Here is a 22,637-nt window from a genome sequence, read left to right as displayed (position 1 = left end):
CCATATGAAAAAATGCTCAACATTATTAGTCATTAAGCCAATGCAAATTAAAACACAAGATTCCACCACACACTTGTTAGTGACTGAAAATCAAAATACTGATCATAATAAGTATTGATGAGGACACAGAATTCTCATACATTGCTGCTGGGAATGCAAAATGCTACAACTCCTTTGGAAAACAGTTTGGCGGTTGCTTAAAAGGCTGAACATGCATCTGTCATATTATTGGCCATTTCACTTCTAGATATAAGCCCAAGAAAAATGGAAGCAGATATCCTTCCAAAGATCAGTACACAAATGTTCATGGCAGCTTTATCTGCGAGACAGCTCCAAGCCCATGAAAAGGTGCATGGATACACAGATGGTAGTTCATCCACACAGTGAGGTACTACTCAGCAATAGAAAGGAGGGACTATTCCATGGTGGGTTAAGTCCATGGGTTCAGAGGAAGTGAGGACAGGGATGGCTGACTATGAGTTATACTTGGATTAACCTCCACCTTGTTCAAGGGTCAACTGTAACCATACAGAAACTTCTTTGTGAATGTTCACAGCACCATTATTTGTAATAGCCCCAAATGTTAAAATAACCTATTGTCTGTCAACTGATGAATGGGTAAAAAGTGATGGAATTTATTTAGCCATTCGAAGGAAGTAGTGATACATGCTACAACCTGTCAACCTCAAGACATTATGTGAAAGAGTCAAGCACAAAGACCACATACTACATCCACATTATGACATTTACAGTGGCAGCCTACAGAGACAGAAAGTAGACTACTGGTTGCCCAGGGTTGTGTAAAGAGGGCGGAAAAAGGGAGTGACTAGTCATGGGTACCAGGTTTCTCTGAGGGTTGAAGAAAATGTTCTAAAATGAGGTTATGGTGATGGTGGCAGGCCGCCCTTGTTGTTGCTGTCGTTCAGTTACTCAGTCACGTCTGACTCTTTACAACCCCAGGGACTGCACGCACCAGACTTCCCTGTCTTCCACCATCTCCCAGAGCTTGTTCAAACTCATGTCAGTTGAATCAGAGATGCCATCCAACCATCGAGTCCTCTGTTATCTGCTTCTTCTCCTGCCTCCTTCAATCTTTCCCAGCGTCAGGGTCTTTTCCAATGAGTAGGCTCTTCACCGGAGAAGGCAATGGCACCCCACTCCAGTACTCTTGCCTGGAAAATCCCATGGATGGAGGAGCCTGGTGGGCTGCAGTCCGTGGGGTCTCTAAGAGTCAGACTCGACTGAGCGACTTCACTTTCACTTTTCACTGTCATGCATTGGAGAAGGAAATGGCAACCCACTCCAGTGTTCTTGCCTGGAGAATCCCAGGGACGGGGGAGCCTGGTGGGCTGCCGTCTATGGGGTCGCACAGAGTCGGACACGAATGAAGTGACTTAGCAGTAGCAGCAGCAGGCTCTTTGTATCAGGTGGCCAAAGTATTGGAGCTTCAGCTTCAGCATCAGTCCTTCCAATGAATATTTGGATTGACTTCCCTTAGGATTGACTGATTTGATCTCCGTGCTGTCCAAGGGACTCTCAAGAGTCTTCTCAAACACCACAGTTCAAAAGCATCAATTCTTTGGCATTCAGCCTTCTTTATGGTCCAACCCTCACATCCATACAAGACTACTGGAAAAATCATAGCTTTGACTAGATGGACCTTTGTCAGCAAAGTAATGTCTACTTTTAATATGCTGTCTAGGTTTGTCATAACTTTTCTTCCAAGGAGCAAGCATCTTTTAATTTCATGGCTGCAGTTACCGTCTGCAGTGATTTTGGAGCCCAGGAAAATAAAGTCTGTCACTATTTCCATTGTTTCCCCATCTATTTGCTATGAAGTGATGGGACCAGATGCCATGATCTTAATTTTTTGAATGTTGAGTTATAAACCAGCTTTTTAACTCCCTTAGTACAATTAATAGCCATCTAATTGTATATCTTCAAAGGGTACACTTTATTATATGTAAATTGTAGCTCTATTAAAGCTATTTTTAAAAATAAAGCTGTTTTTTAAAAAATAAGGAAGAGACTACTAATGCATACAGAAACATGGATGTATCTCAAAATAATTATGCTGCATGAGAGAAGGTGAACAGGAGAACATACTCTACCAACATTCTACTTACAAGATAGTCTAAAGAAAGCAGGTCAGTGATTGACTGAAGAGAGGGCATGGGAAAGGATTGCCAAGGGGCATGAGGAAGATTCTGGAAGGCATTGCCGTGTTCATTACCTTGATTGTGGTGATGAGGTCACAGTTTCATGATGGCTTCACATAGAAAAGTGTCAAATTACGTGATTTACACAAGTTCCATGTCTGGTGTGTCCATTAAAACTTAATGTGTACAAGTGTTTAATGAAGTGGTGGAGGATGAGGGGTGGGAGGAGGAGGCTGGGAAGGAGATGTACTAATAGTTGACTTTAAAAAATGCAGAACCTAAAAGTTGAGAAATATGTTTTATTTGGCAGACAAAACTGAGGACTTCGGCCGTAGACAGCTTAGATTTTTCAGAGGGACTGCTCCAAAGAGCCAAGAGAGGAGCCAGGATATACAAGAGTTCTGCAACAAGCATCAAAAGATTACTGTTAATTTAAAGAAAGCTAGGACCCCCTGGTGGTCCAGTGGTTGAGAATCTCCCTGCCAATGCAGGGGACACAAGCTCGATCCTTGGTCCAGAAAGACTCCATATGTCACCGGGCAACTAAGCCAGTGCGCCACGACGACTGAAGCCTGAACGCTCTGGGGCCCGTGCTGTCTGACAAGAGAAGTCACCACGATGAGAAGCCTGAGCACCGCAACTGGAGAAAGCCCACGCACAGCACCAAAGACCCAGCATACCCGAAAGCGAAACAAATACATTACTTTTTAAAGTTAAAACAAAAGTCAAACCAGACATCTCAAGTTAATGCGTTTAGCTCTTTTCTGGGTATGAGAAGATCCAAGAACCTGGGCTCATTGAAATCATTCCTTCAATATGAACCTTACTTATCTAGGGCCAGTATCCTGTATTTCCCACTGTGAGGCCCCTCAGGGTGCACCACTGGCTGGATGGCTGAAACATCCTTCGTGGATCTGGCAGGCAACTTTTTTCCCTTGTATTCTTCTAACTAATCTTTAATTCTTCAGTTTAAAAATCAATGTGATTTTTAAAAATTGTATTGACATTTAGTTGATTTACAATGTTGGGTTTAATTTCTGTTGAACAGCAAAGGGACTCAGTTATACATACTCATTTTCCATTATAGCATATAACTCAGATACTGAATATCGTTCTCTGCCCTATACGGTAGGAACTTGTCATTTATCCAGCCTATGTATGCTAGTTCAGGCACTATTTTTCCTGCACATAATAAAGAAGCTTGCCTTGAGGGAGGGAAAGATAGCAGTAGTGCTGCTGGGTCACCAAGAAAATGAACTGCAGGGTTTGTGAAGCCACATCGCCGAGGGTTTCTTTTTCTTAACTAATTTTTATTAGAGTATAGTTGATTTACAATGTTATGTTATTTTCCACTGTACAGCAAAGTGGACCAGTTGTGCGTATATGTATATATATATATATATATATATCCACCTTTTAAATTCTTTTCCTATCGAGGCCATTACAAAGCATTGAGTAGAGTTCCCTGTGCTACACAGGAGGTCCTTGTTACTTATCTATTTTATTTATAGTAGTGTGTAAGTGGGGTTGTCTTTTGATCAGCCAAAAAGAATCCGATGTAAAGAGTTTGGGGCAACCTAGTCAGAAAGAACAGACGTGCTTGTCTAGAAAGGACACAGGACCCCTAGCAGGGCTGATAGATCTGACCGAACAAAGAAAATGGGTTGAGGTCGCGATGGAACGCGCGCCTTCGCAGTGACTGGTTGAGGCACAGGCCTCGCAACTAATCCCACTGAAGTTGTCCCGGGAGAATGACCAGGGCAGAAGCAAAGACATGCTTGCTTTTAAGTGCACTCTTAGCTTCTCCATTCCAGGGAGATTATCCCACCCTCTGCTCCCGGCCTCAACGCTTTTAAGTTCCTATGTGGCATCTGACTAGGATCACACATCTCCCGGGAAAGTATAAACAAAGTTAAATGTGAATTCCTTTAGGCTGAGATAATTAATGCTGGTCCAGATAACTCTGCTCCTTGTCGGACCGAAGCCCTGCCTGCTTAGACCTGTCCTCGATTCCAGACTCTTCCAGCGGCCCTTTCCCACCACAGCACAAAGATGCACTGATATGATGTAGGGAAAGTCAAGTTTGCACGGTATCACTAACCACAGATATTAGGAAAACAAATGACTTGAACCCTCGTTTATATTTGTTTTACTATCATTCCTTTTATTTTCTTAGTAAGCTTCTTTTTAAGGAGAGGCTATTCCCAATTTCTAGATAAACCCACAGTTAGAAAAGACAACTTTGACACATTTCTTCTCTCCAGGCACCTCCTGCCACCGTGGAAACCACTGGGAAGGATGGGGACAGAAAAGAAATACTGGTGCTCAGAGCATCTACAGGATCAGGAGCGGAGGAACGAAATCAGCTGTGGAAACCCAGCAGTGTTTTAGAGGGGTGGTTAGAGAAAAGATTCCCAAGGGCTAGCCTATCTGTAAGGTGAGCACCTTGACTCAATGTTTTCCTACGCTAACAGGAAACTTTCCTTTTGATGCGCTCAGCTGCTTCAATGTAAAGATTAATTTGAACTAACAAGCATCTTTTTTTTTTTTTTAACAATGGCAATAGTTCTGTACTGGTTAGAGGTCTATTAGCCATTGATACACATGAGCAGGACTGAGTTCAGTTCAAAGCTTCCCATGAAGCCCTTGAGGATGTCAGCTATTCTGAATAAACCAGATCCTAGAGAAGTAGAAAGTCAAGGCAGTTTGGAAAATGGAATGTCTGAGGGATATGGGAGGGGAAGCACTTGGAGCAACCAGAGAACTTGTAACAGGAGACAGCGGAGGGAGAAAGAGAGCAGAAAAGGAATGTGAATCTCAGCCGCAATAAAATGCTGAATAAAAGAAGATGGTCCACCCATTACATGGAAATTTCAGTCATTTAAAATGCGATCATTATCCAGTGTTCTGTGACAACCTAGAGCAGAGGGTTGGGGTAGGAGGGTGGTGAAGATACGGGGTAGGTTCCAAGGGAGGGACATATGTATACCTACAGCTGATTTACATTGATGCGTGGCAGAAATCAGCACAATATTGTAAAGCAGTTATCCTCCAATTAAAAATAAAGTTTTAAAAAATAAATAAAATGAAAGAAAAAATAGAAAGTGATCATTAAACTTTATTGCAACAAGAAAAATACTGTCACAATTTACAGTGAAGAAAGTAAGAGACATAAAAAAGAAACGTCAGAGTCTGACAAACTTTGGTGGTGATTGGTTTAGTCGCTAAGTCATGTCCGACTCTTGCAATCCCATGGACTGTAGCCTGCCAGGCTCCTCTTTCCACGGGATTCTCCAGGCAAGAATACTGGAGTGGGTTGCCATTTCCTCCTCCAGGGGATCTTCCTGACCCAGGAATCAAAGCCAGATCTCCTGCACTGCAGGAGATTCTTTACCGACTGAGCTACAGTCAGCTCCCATTTGAACTTCCTAACAAACTTTATGTAGTTCAATACTTGAACTAGGGTCGACCTTGAAAGAGCTGGTCTTCTTTTCCCCCTCCTTCCGGCACCCTGACTCAGAACCCAAGTGCGTCCCATTACCATCTTGTTTCAGCTCGACGGGGCCTGTGGTCTAGCAACACTGGGAATACAGCTATAGTTTCTAGCACTGTTTCTATGGAGGAAAGCTTGAACATTCTCAACATTCGATTTAAAAATGAATGTTTATTCATAAATTACAGACTGCCTAGAAGTATAAACTTTATGCTCATATTCATGCTCATTCACATTTGACTCTTTGCAACCCCATGGAGTGTATAGCCAACCAGACTGCTCTGTCCATGGGATTTTCCAGACAAGAAAACTGGAGTGGGTTGCCATGTCCTCCTCCAGGGGATCTTCCCGACCCAAGAATCAAACCCAAGTGGGATGCATCTCCCGCAGTGGCAGGCGGAGTCTTCACCACTGAGTCACCAAGGAAGCGCTCATTCCCTTGTTGTTGTTGTTTAGTCCCTAAGTTCTGTCCGACTCTTGCAACCCTGTGGGCTGTAGCCCACCAGGCTCCTCGGCCCATGGGATTCTCCAGGCAAGAATATTGAAGTGGGTTGCCATTTCCTTCTCCATTATAACCCTTATAGCATTGTGCAATATAGCACAATTTATATTGCTCTTTTAATAACGACTCTCTTCTTTTAGACAAGGCAGATTTGACCAGACTGTGTGCTTTGTCTCACCCCCTGCCACCTACTGCTGGAGGTGGGGAGGGGGGCCTCACTCCCAACCCCTTCCAGGACCCCCTCATTTCTCTCCAGCAACTATGACACTTGCATTCAGCCTCTGCATGACCTGACTTGCCCTGCAAATCTGACAACATTTCTAAGAAACTTGCCTTGAGGGGAAAAAAAAAAAACAAACATTGAAACAGTTTGCACAGCAAGTTGGAAACGGCTCTGCTCATGCCTAAAATCATTCTAGGCCATTGACATTGACATTGAGATTCTAGGTGGTTGCTTAAACAATTTATTTTCTCACAATTCTGGAGCCTGAAAGTCTAAGACCAAGGTGTTGGCAGGTTTGGCGATGCCTCTCCTACTCTCGGTCTCTTTCCTTACATGGTCTTTTCTCTGTGTGCAAGCATCCTTGATGTCTTATAAGGACACTAGTCATTTGAATCAGGGTCCACCCGAATGACCTCAGAGCTTCCCAGGAAAACCTCTATGACTAGGGAGTTTTTTGAGTATGTGAGGTAATCTTTTATTAGCTTTTCAATTTCTTTAATATTTGTTGATCTACTCAAAATATTTATTTCTTATAGTCCCAATTGTGACATTTTAAAAAATTTTCCTCAGGTTTTACCCCAATTTCAAATTGATTTTTCTTAGCATCTATTAGCATACCTTTCTTTTGTGTTTTTGTAAAATATTTATTTATGTATTTGGCTGTGCTGGGTCTTAGGTGCACATGGTGGCTCTTCAGCTGTGCCATGTGGGGATCTAGTTCGCTGACCAGGGATCGAACCTGGGCCCCCTGCACTGGGAGTGCTGAGTCTTAGCCACTGGACCACCAGTCCCTTCTTCTATTTATAGATTTCATCCAAATGGAATTAATCTTTGCAAATGATGTGAGATAGGGATCTACTCTTATGTTTCTCCTTTAGTTGAGTCTACTTTCCCAGGCATCATGTATCCTGGGAACCATCCATTCCCTGACCAATGATTAATGGAGCCCCTTTATCATATATAAATTTCCACATTTACATAAAAAAGAATTTTCTTTCTGTCTTTGTCCTTTCCCAATTCAAATGTTTGCAAAACACAGAAAACTTTTTACTGTATATATTTAATAATCACAACAACCCTAAAGGTATTATCTCTTTGTCTCTGAAGAGTAAATGGAAGTTCAGAAAGATTGTGTTTAGCCTAGCGCTCACATAATCCTGAGTGGCATGCCCGTATTTCTGACTCCAGATTGATTGGTCTTTCCCCAGTTCCCCTACTGCCTGTTTAAACAGCTGATTTCTCGTACCTAATTTTATTCATTATATAGATACCTACTGAACACCTTAAATGTTCTAGACACTATTCTAGGATCTAGGACGGCAACAGTAAACTAGCCAGATAAAAATCTCAGCCCTCCTAGAACTAACATGGCCAAGGGCCCAGGGTACCTCTGAAAACAGAGGCGGAAGCTAAGAAAACCACATTTGGTAACAAGGGCTATTCTAGTACCTGCTTGACATCCATCTTTCCCAGGAGTTCGGGGCTTCCATATGTAGAGTCAAAGAAAGCCCCGTGAGAGTCCCCTGACTCCAATTTGTAGAGGGGCAGCACTGAACCCCCAAGTCAGACAAGGCGCAAGGGAGATACCCAGGCTACACCTCTACCTTTGGGCAATTTCAAAAAGTTCCTTTTGTTGGTCAGAAAGAAGGTTTCAGCCCTTTCTTCTGTTCCCTGAACGAGGCTAAGAACATACTTCTTACTCTCTGAGCCAATCCCTCCCCTGCATTCATGATTAGGGACTAGTATTTCAGAATGTCTTGGGGGGGAATGAAGAACAGACACCTCCCACCACCACAAAGACTCCTTGCAGGGAGGAGTCTTCTCATTTTAAATGTTTTAACATTTAAGACTAGAAATAAAGTCAAATGTATGTACTCCATCAACTTCATAGTGATAAATCAGGTCTAGTTGACTAAAAATTGACAATAAGATGGAATAATTTGAAGGATGACTTAAAGGGAATAAAAATGAATTCCCAGCGCACAGTTGGCAATATCCATTTCCATTTTTTAAATAGTAATTGCATTTTCAGCTAGGCCCCCAGGCACCCTGAATAAAAACATTATTCTCCTGGGACTTCTCTGGTGGTCCGGTGACTAAGATCCCGTGCTCCTAACGCAGGGGAGTCAGGTTCGACCCTTGGTCAGGGAACTAGATCCGACATGCTGCAACTTAGAGTTCTCCTGCCACAACTGAAAAAGCTTCACACCACAATGAGGACTGAAAATCCCATGTGCAGCAACTAGTACCTGGCACAGCCAAGTAAATAAATCTTTAGAAAAGAAGAGGACAGTATTTCCTAGCTTCTGGTGTGATCTGACTGTTTTCTGGCCAAAGAATGTGGGCAACTCCTCAATGATGCTACTAAAAGGGAATATGTCTTCCCTTTCTGACTTCCCAGGGATTAGAAGTGGACCTAACGGGGGACACTTTGGACTGTGTGGTGGGGAGAACATCCTATGAATGTCACAGCAAAAACTAAGAGCCTGGCTTTAGGGAACACAACCTCAGTACCACCTGGGGACTTTAACATAATACAGGATTCATCTTCTATCTGGTTTAAGTCACTGTTAGCTAGATCTCCTGAGATCAAACCTGCGTCCTCACCAACACTCCCCAAGCTCTGCCCCGTTCTTCCCAACATGCACCTGCAGGACTTTCTGTCTGTGCGTCTGTGCGTGCATGCTCAGTCATTTCTGACTCTTCGTGACCCCACGGACTGCAGCCCTCCAGGCTCCTCTGTCCATGGAATTTTCCAGGCAAGAATACTGGAGTGGGTTGCCATTTCTTCCTCCAGGGGACCTTCCCAACCCAGGGAACAAACCTACCTCTCTTGTGTCTCCTGCATTGCCAGGTGGACTCTTTACCACTGAACCACCTGGACTTCCTACTGTGATTCAAGTAACTTCTCTTCTTGTTCCTCAGTGAAAGGAGCTGCTGTCCACTTCTTACCAACAATTAGATTCAAACAGAGAACATATCTTACATTAAAGTAACTTTTTTGTTAAACCCTAGGCTTAAGCAGCCATAATTCTTTCAGATTTTAAGACCCGAGATGCTAGACCACGAAGAATTTTGTAGATTTTTATTATTTTACTAGTAAAATTTTTAATCTTGAAAATGGTTAATCATAAAGTAAAAACTAACCATACATTTGTTTTTATACATTATATACACTTGAGAAATAAATAGCATTCTAAGCATTTAAAAAAGCATCATTATATACAAATAAGGCTTCTAGCCAAATGTATAAATACAAGACCCACTGAGGATTCCATTCCCAAGGCTTCCATTACAAATGCAGGAGCAGAAAGTGATCAGGATGCACAGTCATAACACTAACTTTACTTTGTCTAGAAATCAGTCACAGAAGCAACAGGAAAAGCACACGACTGGATTGAGAAAATACTTTGAACTGAGGTCTTTGACTGGTTATGTCTTCAGAAGTTCGGCATTGAACATTGATACAACTTTGGCACAAGACAGATGAAAACAATGTCCTTTAAAAACCTAGTGTTCATCCCTCAGTCATGTCCAGCTCTTTGTGATTCCATGGACTGTAGCCCTACAGACTCTTCTGTCCATGGAATTCTCCAGGCAAGAATACTGGAATGGGTAGCTATTCCCTTCTCCAGGGATCTTCCTGACCCTGGTGGCTAAGACAGCAATGAGTCCACCTGCAATGCAGAAGATCCAGGTTCAGTCCCTGGGTTGGGAAGATCCCCTGGAGAAGGGCATGGCAACTCACTCCAGTATTCTTGCCTGGAGAATCCCGTGGACAGAGGAGCCTGGCAGGCTACAGTCCGTGGGGTCACAAAGAGTCGGACATGACTGAACAGCTAACACTAACGCTTAAAAACCTAAGTACAGAGAAAATAGCTCTTCCCCCAACCCCACCTGCCATCACAACTCCTTCCAAATAATATTCATCCATAAGAATCCTAACCCCTTAGCACAGTTGTCCTCCCAGTTCTATATTAATAAAAGGGTTTAGGGTTTCATGGATGGCTCTGAAAAACCTTCCTTGTTTGTCACGTCTAGGGCATGTTGGTGGGAAATGGCTGTAGGAGAACTGGTGAAGTTGTAGAGATGTGCATACCATGGGCTTTGGCTCCAGGAAGTCTGGGTCCTCACCTGGCTCCACTACCAACCTGATATATAATTCTAGGCCCATGGCTGAACCTCACTAAGCCTTGGTTTTGTAACATAGAGATAATAGTGGCTACCCTGCTCACCTTCTGTTATGAGTCTCTAAATAAGTGATGCATGTTCAAATCTTTTGAAAATTACAAAAGGATTCCTCAGATATCATGTATATTCATTCAAACCAAGATCTAGAAGTAGGGGCTTTTCGAAGAAGTTCAGCACAGAAAGGGCACTGGTATTTGAACAAGATAATTCAAGAAGGAACAAGGATGGCATTAATTACATCTTGGCATCTGCTGTGTGCTGGTTTCCATATGAACAGACATGTGTAATCCCCTCCCATCTTCCTACACAGAAGAGATTTTGCCAATCATATCCAGCAATTGGTCACCATTCTGTCCCCAGGACGTATGACACTGCTGGTGATCAAAGATGTCACTCTGAAGGAGGATGCATGTCAACTACGAAGAAATAGGTAGAAACCACTTGAAGCCTCAGGGTCTTACATCCAACTCTTACATCCTATAGCCCCTCAGTGCCCCTCGTGCATAGTCCTGGATCATCTAAACTGGGAGCAAGTCTAGACATCCCAAACCCGTCAGGCTTCAAATGAGGAGAGGGTCTGCAGAAATTTACTAAGGTGCCTACTGCCACTTGCTAACTGTCAGTGCTTAGCAAGTATTTGTCCAATCAAAAATGAGCAATGGAAAAAATAAGAAAGCCAATGATACGTGCTTTAGAGAGGAAGTTGGGGAGCAGGACGGAATAAAATATAACTGGGACATATTACCAGTTACCCACTGAACCACAAGAGTGAGAGTTTCTGCACCTCCCAGACCTACTCTCCCCTCCCTGGGTGAACAAGGTCCCAGGTCCTGACATCAGCCAGCTCCCAGCAGAAAGACTTCTCACTCAAGTCAGGTGAGGCCAGGCAGCGGACAGCCTTCCACACAGAGGCGCTCAGAGCCCGTGACCCTTGTCAGGTGAAGCACAGGCTCATGCAGTCACTGAGAAACCAGCCTGGTGGGCGCAGAGGTCGGGCGGCAGCCCTTTGCTCGCGGACCTGGAGGGAGAGCAGTGCTAGAGCAGCAGCAAGGCCGGCAGGCACGGCGGTGCGCGCTCCCCTCCGGCGAGAAGTCCCAGCCTTCGCGGGAGGCACAGAGCCGCCCCGCGAGCAGGCTCCTCCCAGTGCTCCAGGGACAGGGTCAAGCCAGGTCCTCCCATCAGGTGGCTCCTCCACTGTAACGTCCCTCCACGGGCTTGGAAGTCGGGTGGGTGGGGGGCCCTGCAGGCACCCTCAGAGATGCTCCACGGTTGGACTGAAAGGAACCATGTGGGGGCGGAGTTGTTAGTTGGCTTCGCAGCTATGCACCTCTGCTTACCACAAGACCAAGCTTTATTCCACTCCTCTCTGCCTGTTTTACCTTCTTCCCTTTCAGAACAAATGGAGAGAGTTCTGAGTGCTCTTTCCTCCCCCTCCCCCAAAAAGCCACAGAATCAACTTGAGAAACACCACATCAGGGCCCACTCTGGGTTCCTGACTCCCTACACCTCAGTGCTGACACCTGCATATTTAGCAGAATAATCACCTTCAGCATGCACGTATATGCACGCGCGTGCACACACACACACACACAACACGCACGCAACCGCAGGGAAAACCATCAAGTCCTCTTTGCTTTGCTCTAAAAACACAGGAGAGCCTGCAATATGACAGGAAGTGGACAGAGTCAAGAGATCTTGGTTCTAAATCTCAGCTACACTAACGCACGATGGAGCCTCTCGGAGCCTCAGTCTCCTTTTCTGTGAACAGATGAACAGCTTTCGTAGCTGGAGAGAGACTACTGAAGGTGTAACACAAGTTCAGAGATGTCACCACTTCCTGGCGCTAATTTATTACTGGGGATCCTGTTGTTTTCTATTCCTTTGAGGGCAAAGGAAAGGACAACTTGTTTTCTCAAAGAGATATTTTAAGAGAATTATGGCATTCTCAACTGTTAGGAAGTTCTGGAGTGGGAAAAAAAGTATGTCAGAATAGCAGTCCTTCCCGGGTGTGCAATTTACATGGCTGTTCCAAGAATCAGTGAAATCAAAATGTGTGGAAGCACTTGGAAAGGTATAAATTTAAATACAGACATGAAGAATTAAAATTATTATCATAGCAGAAAATCTTGTAAGCCTACTCTAAACTGAGTCTCTTAATTAAATGAGCAGTTTTCAGGATGCCACAAGTCCTGTGATCTCCAAGTGTATGGTCACGTTGATGCTTCTGAACAGAAGACAGAACAGCCAGGCTGTAGCTCAACCCTCAGGGCTGGCAGACAGCTAATCACAGAGGGAACCCAGCATGGGTGCAGCTGCTTGATAATTGATACCCAGATCGAGGCGAGGTGACTCATCTGAGCAAGTGGAACCTCCACGCTCAAGAAAGAACACAGGCTTTCGAGTAAATCAACTGCTTCAAATCCTCACTCTGTTGTCACCAACTGAGGGACCTGAAAAGAGTGACCTAACCTCCCTGAGTCTCAGGTCCCCCAGCTGTCCACAAGGTTAACAGCACCAGCATCGTGGACTTGATCAAAGTAAATGAGATGCTGTATGGAAGCACAAACGCAGGGTGGGCGCATCTACATGCTGGGTAGCCTTGTTATTTGGTACCTCTGACTGGACCAGAGGTTGGGACCTGGGGGGTGGGTCTCCCTCCTGCTCAGCAGGCATTTAGGCTCAGAGGGTATGTGACTGAGGCCCCTTCTGATGGACCCACTGCTTCATACCACAGGATCAGCCTTCCTCAATTCTGAAATGATGAGACTCCAGCACGGGGCAAGAGGGACACCGAAGCAAGATGACCCCTTTGTCTGATTCAGCGATGTGCACATTGAACATTCCTGCTTCTCAGAAAGGGAGAAAGTTGGACTTTCCTGGTGGTCCAGTGGTTAGAACTCCATGCTTCCAATGCAGGGGTCACAGGCTTGATCCCTGGTTGGGAAACTAAGATCCCATATGCCTCACGGCCAGAAAAGAGAAAGGGGGAGAGTTGCCTACTTAAATCCACTCACACCAACTTGGGTCCCAGAAAATCTTAAAAGGGGAGCAAGCCTTGTGCTTCTCCCTTACTCCGCCTAACTCCCCACTCCACCCTGGTGCCTAGAAGGCAACCAGGAGCCCTGGAACTTCCCACAGCCCCGGTCACTACACAGAAATTCAATCTAAGATGGGATCATGGGTACCAAGCTTGGGGACTTAGTCACTGAAAGACCTCATTCCAGCAGGACCACGGCTGTGACACCCACAGGGTGAAGCAGAACAAGAGGCAAAGGGACATTCACAGCATCCAACATCCTGTCACACTGATTCATATATGTCCTTCCAGCAGAAGGTCGGCCTCATAAAGGAAGGGACATCATCTGCTTTTGTTGGCTTCTATGTCCCAACTGCCCAGATGTACATCCAGCCTGGGGGGCCCATCAACAGGCACTGCATGAACCGCTGAGCACATCCTGCTTACCTGGTTTGATTTTTCATTCTCCAGCCATCCAGACACTTGTGAAACCAGAGCTCTTGGCCAGGCGATATAAGGGTGTTCTCAAGATCTTCTGCACAAAAAGTCAATCTAGAAGGAAAAAGAAACCACTGATGTAGCCAAAACTCCAAGGGTAGGGACACAGCTGTGCGTCAGCCATACGGTGCTTTCTGGATCCAAGGCAGATGGAGTAAGAAGAAAAGAGAAGTTTTCATCTCGCGCATCCTGACTCAAGACCCTTCAGAACTCCCCACCACTGCTATAAGCACACCAAAAGGGTCTCACTTTGATGTCTCCCATGATTCGGCTCATGCAGCCTTTAATCACACCCCTTCCACCTTCTTCCCTCTGTCTGTCCAAATGGCCACCTGACTTCCAAGGCATAGCCTCTCTGAAGCCTCCCTGACTGCTTGAGACCTTACTAAGCTAACCCTCTGTTGACTTCCCAGTTTAATGAATTGGCATATCCTTGTACAAATGTCATTTTTGTTACTGTCATTACTTCCTATGGCACAGAGTTAATAGCAAAGGTGTTATCTCATTTAACACATTATATCATGCCTTGAATAGCTGTGGATTCCTGTATCTGTAGGGGACTATAAACTCCTTGAGTGAAGGAACTCAAGGTCCCTCCAGCATGGTGTCCAGAAATACCCACTGACAAGCATAACTGGAACTCAGCTGTGAGTCAATAGAAAAGATTCAGGAAGTATACAACAAAGATCACAGGAAGAATCAGTAGTCTTAAAACTATTTCAGCTGTAACGTACAGCCCAACTTCCAGCCCATCAGCCTTGGTGATGTGTGGTCAGTGTGACCCCATGGCCTGTAAATCTGACCATGATGCTTACCAGTAGGACAAAAGTCACATTCTGAACACTCTTCCAAACTTTTACCAGGAAACCCAAACAGCCCATAAATACCCATTACACTCAATCAGAAAATACAAATGAAAACAGCAGTAAGTAACCAAGTCACACCCAAAGGAATGGCAAGAATATCCACCAAAGGAGGGGGAAAAAGAGAACTTTTACTCATTGACTGAGATGAAAAATTAGTCCAAGGACTTTGGAAAGGGATTAATATCCAGTCCAGTTGGTAAATACATATACTATAACCCAGTGATTTAACATGCCCCCAAGAAGCCCATGGGCTTCCCAGGTAGCTCAGCTTGTAAAGAATCTGCCTACAATGCAGGAGACCCAGGTTTGATTCCTGAGCCAGGAAGATCCCCTGGAGGAAGGATAGGCTACCCTCTCCAGTATTCTTGGGCTTCCCTGGTGGCTTAGACAGTTAAGAATCTCCCTGCAATGCGGGAGACCTGGGTTTGATCCCTGGGTTGGGATGATCCCCTGGAGAAGAGAAAGGCTACCCACGCCAAGGCAGGAGCTGCAGGAGACATGGGTTTGATCCCTGGGTTGGGAAGATCCCCTGGAGAAGGAAAGGGTAACCCATTCCGGTATTCTTGCCTGAAGAATCCCCATGGACAGAGGAGCCTGGAGGGCTAGAGTCCCTGGGGCCGCAGAGTCAGACATGACTAACTAAGCACAGGAAGCCCTGACACATGTGCACAAGGAAAATATCCCAGGATGGTCTTCTCAGCACTACTTATGACTGCAAGAAAGTAACAACAAGTAAATATTCAGCAGAACAATGGTGAAACCACTGTTTGTTCAGTGATGGCTTGCATACAGGAGTTAAACATGAATGACGCTCAGTCCCTCAGTCATGTTTGACTCTTGGCGACCCCATGGACTGTAGCCTGCCAGGCTCCTCTGTCCATGAGATTTGTTAGGCAAGAATACCGGAATGGGTTACCCTTTCCTTCTCCAGGGGATCTTCCCAACCCAGGGATCAAACCCGTGTCTCCTGCAGCTCCTGCCTCGGCAGGCAGATTCTTTACCACCGAGCCTCCTGGGAAGCCTAAACATGAATAGATGGGATCGATATGTGTTGTATAAATTTCATAAACTATGTTGAATGGAGAAAAGCAACTTTGAAAGGAATATCCACTCATGTAAACTTCAGAGGCAACCAAAACAGTTCTACAGGTTGCGCATGGATAGAAGTAGTGAAAGTATAAACATCATGAAGAGGGAAACGCTAACACGTGTTAATGTTGGAAGATTAGTACAGTTGGTTTGAAAGGGCAGGAGTCAGGCAGCAGAGGGGCTTCTGATTCACCTGTAATGTTTTACTTTTTAAAATCTCATATCTGAAACCAATATGGAAAATGGTTCACATTTGTTAAGGCTCGGTGGTTTATTAGATTTGCTTCCATCTTTCAGGACTTCCCTGATGGTCCAGGGGTTAAGACTCCATGTTTCTACTACATGGGGCACAGGTTCGATCCTTGGTTGGGGAACTAACATCCCGCATGCTGTGCAATGTGGCCAAAAAAGAAAGTACCAAAAATAAAAAATGATCACCTTTCAGCTGCCACACGTCGGCACAGGCTGCACTTTCAAGCATCAAGAGACAGAGAAAGACACACGATTATCTAGACCACAGCCTTTGTGCTAATAGTTCCCCTCAGTGGGCACCCACCCCTATCACACCCCAGTGCCCAGGTCTCTAGACCAGAATCACTCAGGTGAGTGACCCAAGCCTCCACCCCTGCATGGCCAAGAGGCAATGTAGGTGACAGATGAAAACGAGACACTTGAAGAACTGTAATGGAGAGGTACAGAGAGTGGAGCCTGCTTCCCATCGACCCAAGGCTGGCAGTGACCTCCCAGGGGCTGGCTGAAGCATCTGGCCAAGGAAACTCTCCTCTCTTGACAAATGTCCTCCAGGTTTCCTGGCTCCCACTTAGCCAGAAGCTGCTCAGAGAGTCAAGGCACATTTCAGAGGCTGATTTAGGCATTGATTTCTCATGTTAGGCTTGGTTAACAGACATGTGGAAACTGCCAGTTGCCATAGCACAGAGGAATCTCTGTTCCTTGATGTTAGGGCCCCACCCACGTCCTGGAGCCAGAGCTTCCCAAGGAGGGGTATAATGCTCTGAAGATAGGATGTCAGGGAAGCTAGGACCCCCACAGATCTCATGCAACTTCTGTTTGTATAGACCCCGGAGCAAACAGATTAACAAACAGCACTCCTAGGCCAGTGATTAAGAATCTGTGCTTCCACTGCAAGGGGCACGGGTTTGACCCCTGGTTGGCGAACTAAGATCCCACATGCTACCTCGTGCAGCCAGAAAAAAGTAATTGAACTCGTACTAGGGCATATTAACCAATATTAAAACAAAACAAGGCAGCTCTCCTAAAGCGCCCTGTCCAGGAGAAGCCCCCTTCCCCCAGGCCAGCACAGGAATTGGCAAATGGAACAAGGGCTGGGTTCCAGCCTCCACTTGCCCACCCCTCTCAGCCCAGGGCCTGTGACCAGGGCACAAGCTGCACAAATTGATCTGGGATTCAGTCTTCCTTGCAAAGCATTTGTGGTTTTGCCCACGTGCTTTGGATAGGAAAAGATGGAAGGTGCATGCTTGCAGGAGGAGATGACAACCCCCTCCAGTATTCTTGCCCAGAGAATGCCATGAACAGAGGAACCTGGTAGGCTACAGCCCATAGGGTCACAAAGAGTCAGACACGACTGAAGCGGCTTAGCACACCCTTCACACACTCACTGAGCCAAGGAAAGGATTTGCAGAGGCACACGCCCTCTGCTGACCACGGACACGGGACAGGAAGAGGGTCATGAGGAACTTACCTCCGCTGGGTTTCCCCAGACTTGACCCGGATGCGTCTGATATGCAGCTCCTGCTTGGAGCCGCGGGACTGAGTCAGGTAGCTGCGAAGCTCCTTCCACAGGTTGTACCAGGACTGAGACTTGCCCTCCCACGTGAGTTTGATCTTTAGGAGGTCTCCCAAGTCCTCCTCGGTGTAGACCAGGAAGGTGTTGGTGGCATTCAGCCCGATCTGCTCCACCCTGTGAAGGGAGAGGAAAGCTGGTCTCCATCCCCTGCTGCCTGGAGACTGCGGCACCGTGCGAGGTGACACATGACAGCCCTTGCCCCTCACGGATGGGAGAGAAATGCGCAAGAGGCCCCTCTTGCCACACCCTCCATGTCCCAGCAGCAGGACCAGCATGGAAGCTCAGCTGTGCCGCACGTGAGCAGAGAGCTAACACCACGCACAGCACCCCAGCTTCCTATCCAGTGCTTGGGAACCTGAGCATCTCACCATGTAGGCGACTTCCTTGTGAGGGGACAGGATCAGGAAAGAACAGAAAAGAAGTCACATCCCCATTCAGTGACATCTCATCCCCTCAGCCCATGGGCATCCATCTCCCCGCCTCTGGAACTCCCAGCCCCTCCTGTCTGTCCCTCTCGCTCAGCACCTAGGGGAGCCTGCCTCTCCCCATCTGTGTGCATGAGTGTGTGCACACAAGTCTGGACCCCCCGCTCAGCCCCCGGCCTTGAGAGCAAGCACCCTGATTGCATTCCTTGGCAATCCCAGCATTACTCAGCAGGGCACTTTGCACCTTACAAGTGCTCAACCGGTCCACACTGATTTCCATGTGCCCCTCCCACAGATAATGGGAAACGGGCCACGGATGACATGTTTCAGGTTCCAAATTTCCTAAAGCCTCGGGAATCAGGTGTTGTCTGAATGAAACAGCAGTTTCTGCCCAGCTGATCCAGCAGATTCTCACGCTGCTGATTCATCCCAGGAGCTTCCCTCCCAGAAATGTTGTGAGCTCAGGGCTCCGGGGAGAGTGTGAAACAGGAGGGACAAACCACCCAGCACCTCCCCGGCACGCAGACTCGCTCCCCTGCAAGTGCTCACATGCCCCTGCGCACTCTCTCCGGCTTATTCTTTGTCTTGCACCCAGCAAAGAAAACCCATGACTTACATTTCCAAAGACAGAACCTGGGAGTCTGCGTTGGTGCCATAAAGGGTGACATAAAAGGTGGGCTCCATTTCTCCCATGTTTTTGTAGCTGAAGACATGGATTTTCATCTGATAATGGTAAACTGCAGAGATAGCAGAACAAAGACATTTGTGAGCCTCACTTGTCATCTTAGGACACCCTGACCCAAAGTGAGTCACCCACCACAGTGAGTTTTTAGGGACTGACATCCTTTTGGTCCAGCCCAACCTCTAACCTCCCTCTGACTTCATTCTCTCCAGTGGCCTAAGAGGTCACTGCAGTATAGAAGAAGGAGCCTTCTGTGATGACCTGGAGGGGTGGGATGGAGGGGGGTAGGGAGGCTCAAGAGGGAGATATATAAGTATATCCTGCCTTGAATAGGATACTCAAGTATATAAGTATATATATATATATATATATATATATATATATACTTATAGCTGATTCACTGACGCATATGGTAAAACAATTATCTCTCCAATTAAAAATTTTAATAAGAGGAAGAAGGAGACCTGAACTTGGAGTTTGGGAGAACTTTAGGGGACTCTGACCTCGATACCTTTGAGCTATGTGACCTTGAATAAAGGAACAAGGTATTAACTCTTGAACTTCAATTTCCTTATATGTAATATAATACCCACAAAACTTCTGGTTTTATAACATGTTATAAAAATGTAAGATATCATTTCAATTCCCTGTTGGGCCTGTCTCTGATCATTTTGATAATCAAATGAGAAAACAAATATGAAAAGCTAAATGCAAGATAGAATTTTTAAGTTATTGATATTGCGATCATAGAGTGATAATTCACAACACCAAAGAAGCCCCCATCATTTACTTTCAAATATTTAACTTTCCTAGGGCATGCACAATATAATCTGGTTTGCAATGATGTGATCAAACTGCAGGGATGTGCCTGTTATACAGCATGGTATTTGGAAGTAGGAAAAGGTCCTTTTTCAGGGCAAGGTGGGCAGGGATGAAGGTTACCTCTGAAAGGCATGCCCGCCCGGGTTTTTAGGTACATTTTGCTGTTCCTCTTGTTCCTTGTTTTCTTGGCATTGTAGCCGATGCTATTACAACGGTTCTTCCTGCAACTGAGACAGATTCCCTTTTTGAAGCGGTTGGAGTCTGTGCACTGGAACGCAAAGCTCGGCTTGTCCTGATTCACCAGGGAGTCGACAAAAAGATGTACTGCCCGCTCATGCTCACATTTCAGCACCTCTGCAATGGCTGGGAGAGAAGGAGACGGAGACCGTCAGGACAGAGCTGCTCCTCGGTGATTTGCCTGCTCCATCAGTAAGGGCTCACGCATCAGTTATCACTATTTTTCATGTCACGATTCATATGCTTGTTTGTGTCATTCTTAACACGTGCTGTGCTCTGTTTAGAACTGAAGGCTAGTCCTGCCACTGAACTGCTTGCCCTCCAGGTAAGAAGACCGCACCAATACACACAAAGCAATAAAGAGCAAGGGAGTACGCAGGACAAGCACTAAACAGGGTGATAGAGATCAGTTGTGCAGGAGGAGTCACTAAGTCCTGACGGAGTTGTGTGGTCACAAAATACTGGAAATGGATCTGATGCTAAACGTCATCTAGTCCAGGGATCAGCAAACTATACCTTGCAGGCTGGTCCATTTTTAGTAAAGTCTTATTGGAACACAGCCACACTCATTCATTTGCCTGTTGTCTCTGGCTACTTCCACGCTATGGCAGCAGAGTAGAGTTTTGAAACAAAGAGACTGATGGCTTGCAAAGCTGAAGATACTTACTAACTGACTCTCTAATAAAATGTTTGCCAACCTCATTCTAGTTCTTTCAATTAGAGATGATGACCCACAGGCCCTTAAAGCTGAAGTCATTTGCTCAGGGTCACAGAGACAATTGGTTGCAAAGTTAGGAGCATAATTTGAATTTTTCTGACCCAGAGTAATTATTATTTCTTGCAACCAGAGTCTAAAGCCAATAGTTCTAGTAAATCCTGGGACCTTCAGAAACATTCAGCAACGCTTCCCCTTTCCTTCCTCATTAACATCACCAGACTTAAAAAATGCCATCATCTGATCACTTGAGGCAGGGCTGCACTCCCCTTGCATAAACTCCCAAGCCCCGCAGGACCCCTTGGATGTTACATAACACCTTGGGAGAGGGCAACCTAAGACTGAGTGACAGAGTAGGGCATACAAAGAGCAGAGCATCAGAGTAGAGAGAGCCAACTGGGGTCAAGACTTAGAAATCCTAAAAGACTGAGGATGCAAGGCAGTGAGCAAATGAGAAACCCAGCCCATCAGTTTCAGCAGCAAATTCAGTTTTGCCCAAGACTGCTGGGAATACGCTTAGGCATTCAGGAAGACAGACTTGTTAGTGAGTGAGGAAGTGTCTTGATTTTACTTTTTTTTTTTTTTTTATTTTATTTTTAAACTTTACATAATTGTATTAGTTTTGCCAAATATCAAAATGAATCCATCACAGGTATACATGTGCTCCCCATCCTGAACCCTCCTCCCTCCTCCCTCCCTATACCATCCCTCTGGGTCGTCCCAGTGCACTAGCCCCAAGCATCCAGTATCGTGCATTGAACCTGGACTGGCATCTCATTTCATACATGATATTTTACATGTTTCAATGCCATTCTCCCAAATCTTCCCACCCTCTCTCTCTCCCACAGAGTCCATAACACTGTTCCATACATCAGTGTCTCTTTTGCTGTCTCGTACACAGGGTTATTGTTATCATCTTTCTAAATTCCATATATATGCATTAGTATACTGTCTTGGTGCTTTTCCTTCTGGCTTACTTCACTCTGTATAATAGGCTCCAGTTTCATCCACCTCATTAGAACTGATTCAAATGTATTCTTTTTAATGGCTGAGTAATACTCCATTGTGTATATGTACCACAGCTTTCTTATCCATTCATCTGCTGATGGACATCTAGGTTGCTTCCATGTCCTGGCTATTATAAACAGTGCTGTGATGAACATTGGGGCACACGTGTCTCTTTCCCTTCTGGTTTCCTCAGTGTGTATGCCCAGCAGTGGGATTGCTGGATCATAAGGCAGTTCTATTTCCAGTTTTTAAGGAATCTCACACTGTTCTCCATAGTGGCTGTACTAGTTTGCATTCCCACCAACAGTGTAAGAGGGTCCCCTTTTCTCACACCCTCTCCAACATTTATTATTTGTAGACTTTTGGATCGCAGCCATTCTGACTGGTGTGAAATGGTACCTCATAGTGGTTTTGATTTGCATTTCTCTGATAATGAGTGATGTTGAGCATCTTTTCATGTGTTTGTTAGCCCTCTGTATGTCTTCTTTGGAGAAATGTCTATTTAGTTCTTTGGCCCATTTTTTGATTGGGTCATTTATTTTTCTGGAGTTGAGCTGTAGGAGTTGCTTGTATATTTTTGAGATTAGTTGTTTGTCAGTTGCTTCATTTGCTATTATTTTCTCCCATTCTGAAGGCTGTCTTTTCACCTTGCTGATAGTTTCCTTTGATGTGCAGAAGCTTTTAAGGTTAATTAGGTCCCATTTGTTTATTTTTGCTTTTATTTCCAATATTCTGGGAGGTGGGTCATAGAGGATCCTGCTGTGATGTATGTCAGAGAGTGTTTTGCCTATGTTCTCCTCTAGGAGTTTTATAGTTTCTGGTCTTACATTGAGATCTTTAATCCATTTTGAGTTTATTTTTGTGTATGGTGTTAGAAAGTGTTCTA

At 45.3% G+C, this 22,637-nt stretch overlaps 1 protein-coding gene across 4 annotated transcripts in view; it reads right to left on the bottom strand.

The window, feature by feature from the left end:
- The window catches only part of LIPG (lipase G, endothelial type), a 70,612-nt gene that overhangs the window by 26,147 nt on the left and 21,828 nt on the right, over positions 1–22,637 (bottom strand). For 3 of the 4 annotated variants that reach the window (XM_070361472.1, XM_070361470.1, XM_070361471.1), the window contains exons 6-9: positions 19,912–20,154; positions 18,904–19,024; positions 17,758–17,976; positions 14,032–14,136 (exon numbers count right to left, since the gene is read on the bottom strand). In XM_070361472.1, the coding sequence (XP_070217573.1) occupies positions 14,032–14,136; positions 17,758–17,976; positions 18,904–19,024; positions 19,912–20,154 (688 nt within the window). Of the gene's footprint in view, positions 1–9,428; positions 11,843–14,031; positions 14,137–17,757; positions 17,977–18,903; positions 19,025–19,911; positions 20,155–22,637 lie in introns of those variants that run through there. The other variant, XM_005886710.3, reaches the window with a different exon arrangement.

The sequence above is a fragment of the Bos mutus genome, chromosome 24 (assembly GCF_027580195.1).
Source record: "Bos mutus isolate GX-2022 chromosome 24, NWIPB_WYAK_1.1, whole genome shotgun sequence".
Lineage (NCBI taxonomy): Eukaryota > Metazoa > Chordata > Mammalia > Artiodactyla > Bovidae > Bos > Bos mutus.
This window is presented reverse-complemented; position numbering and strand designations above follow the sequence as displayed.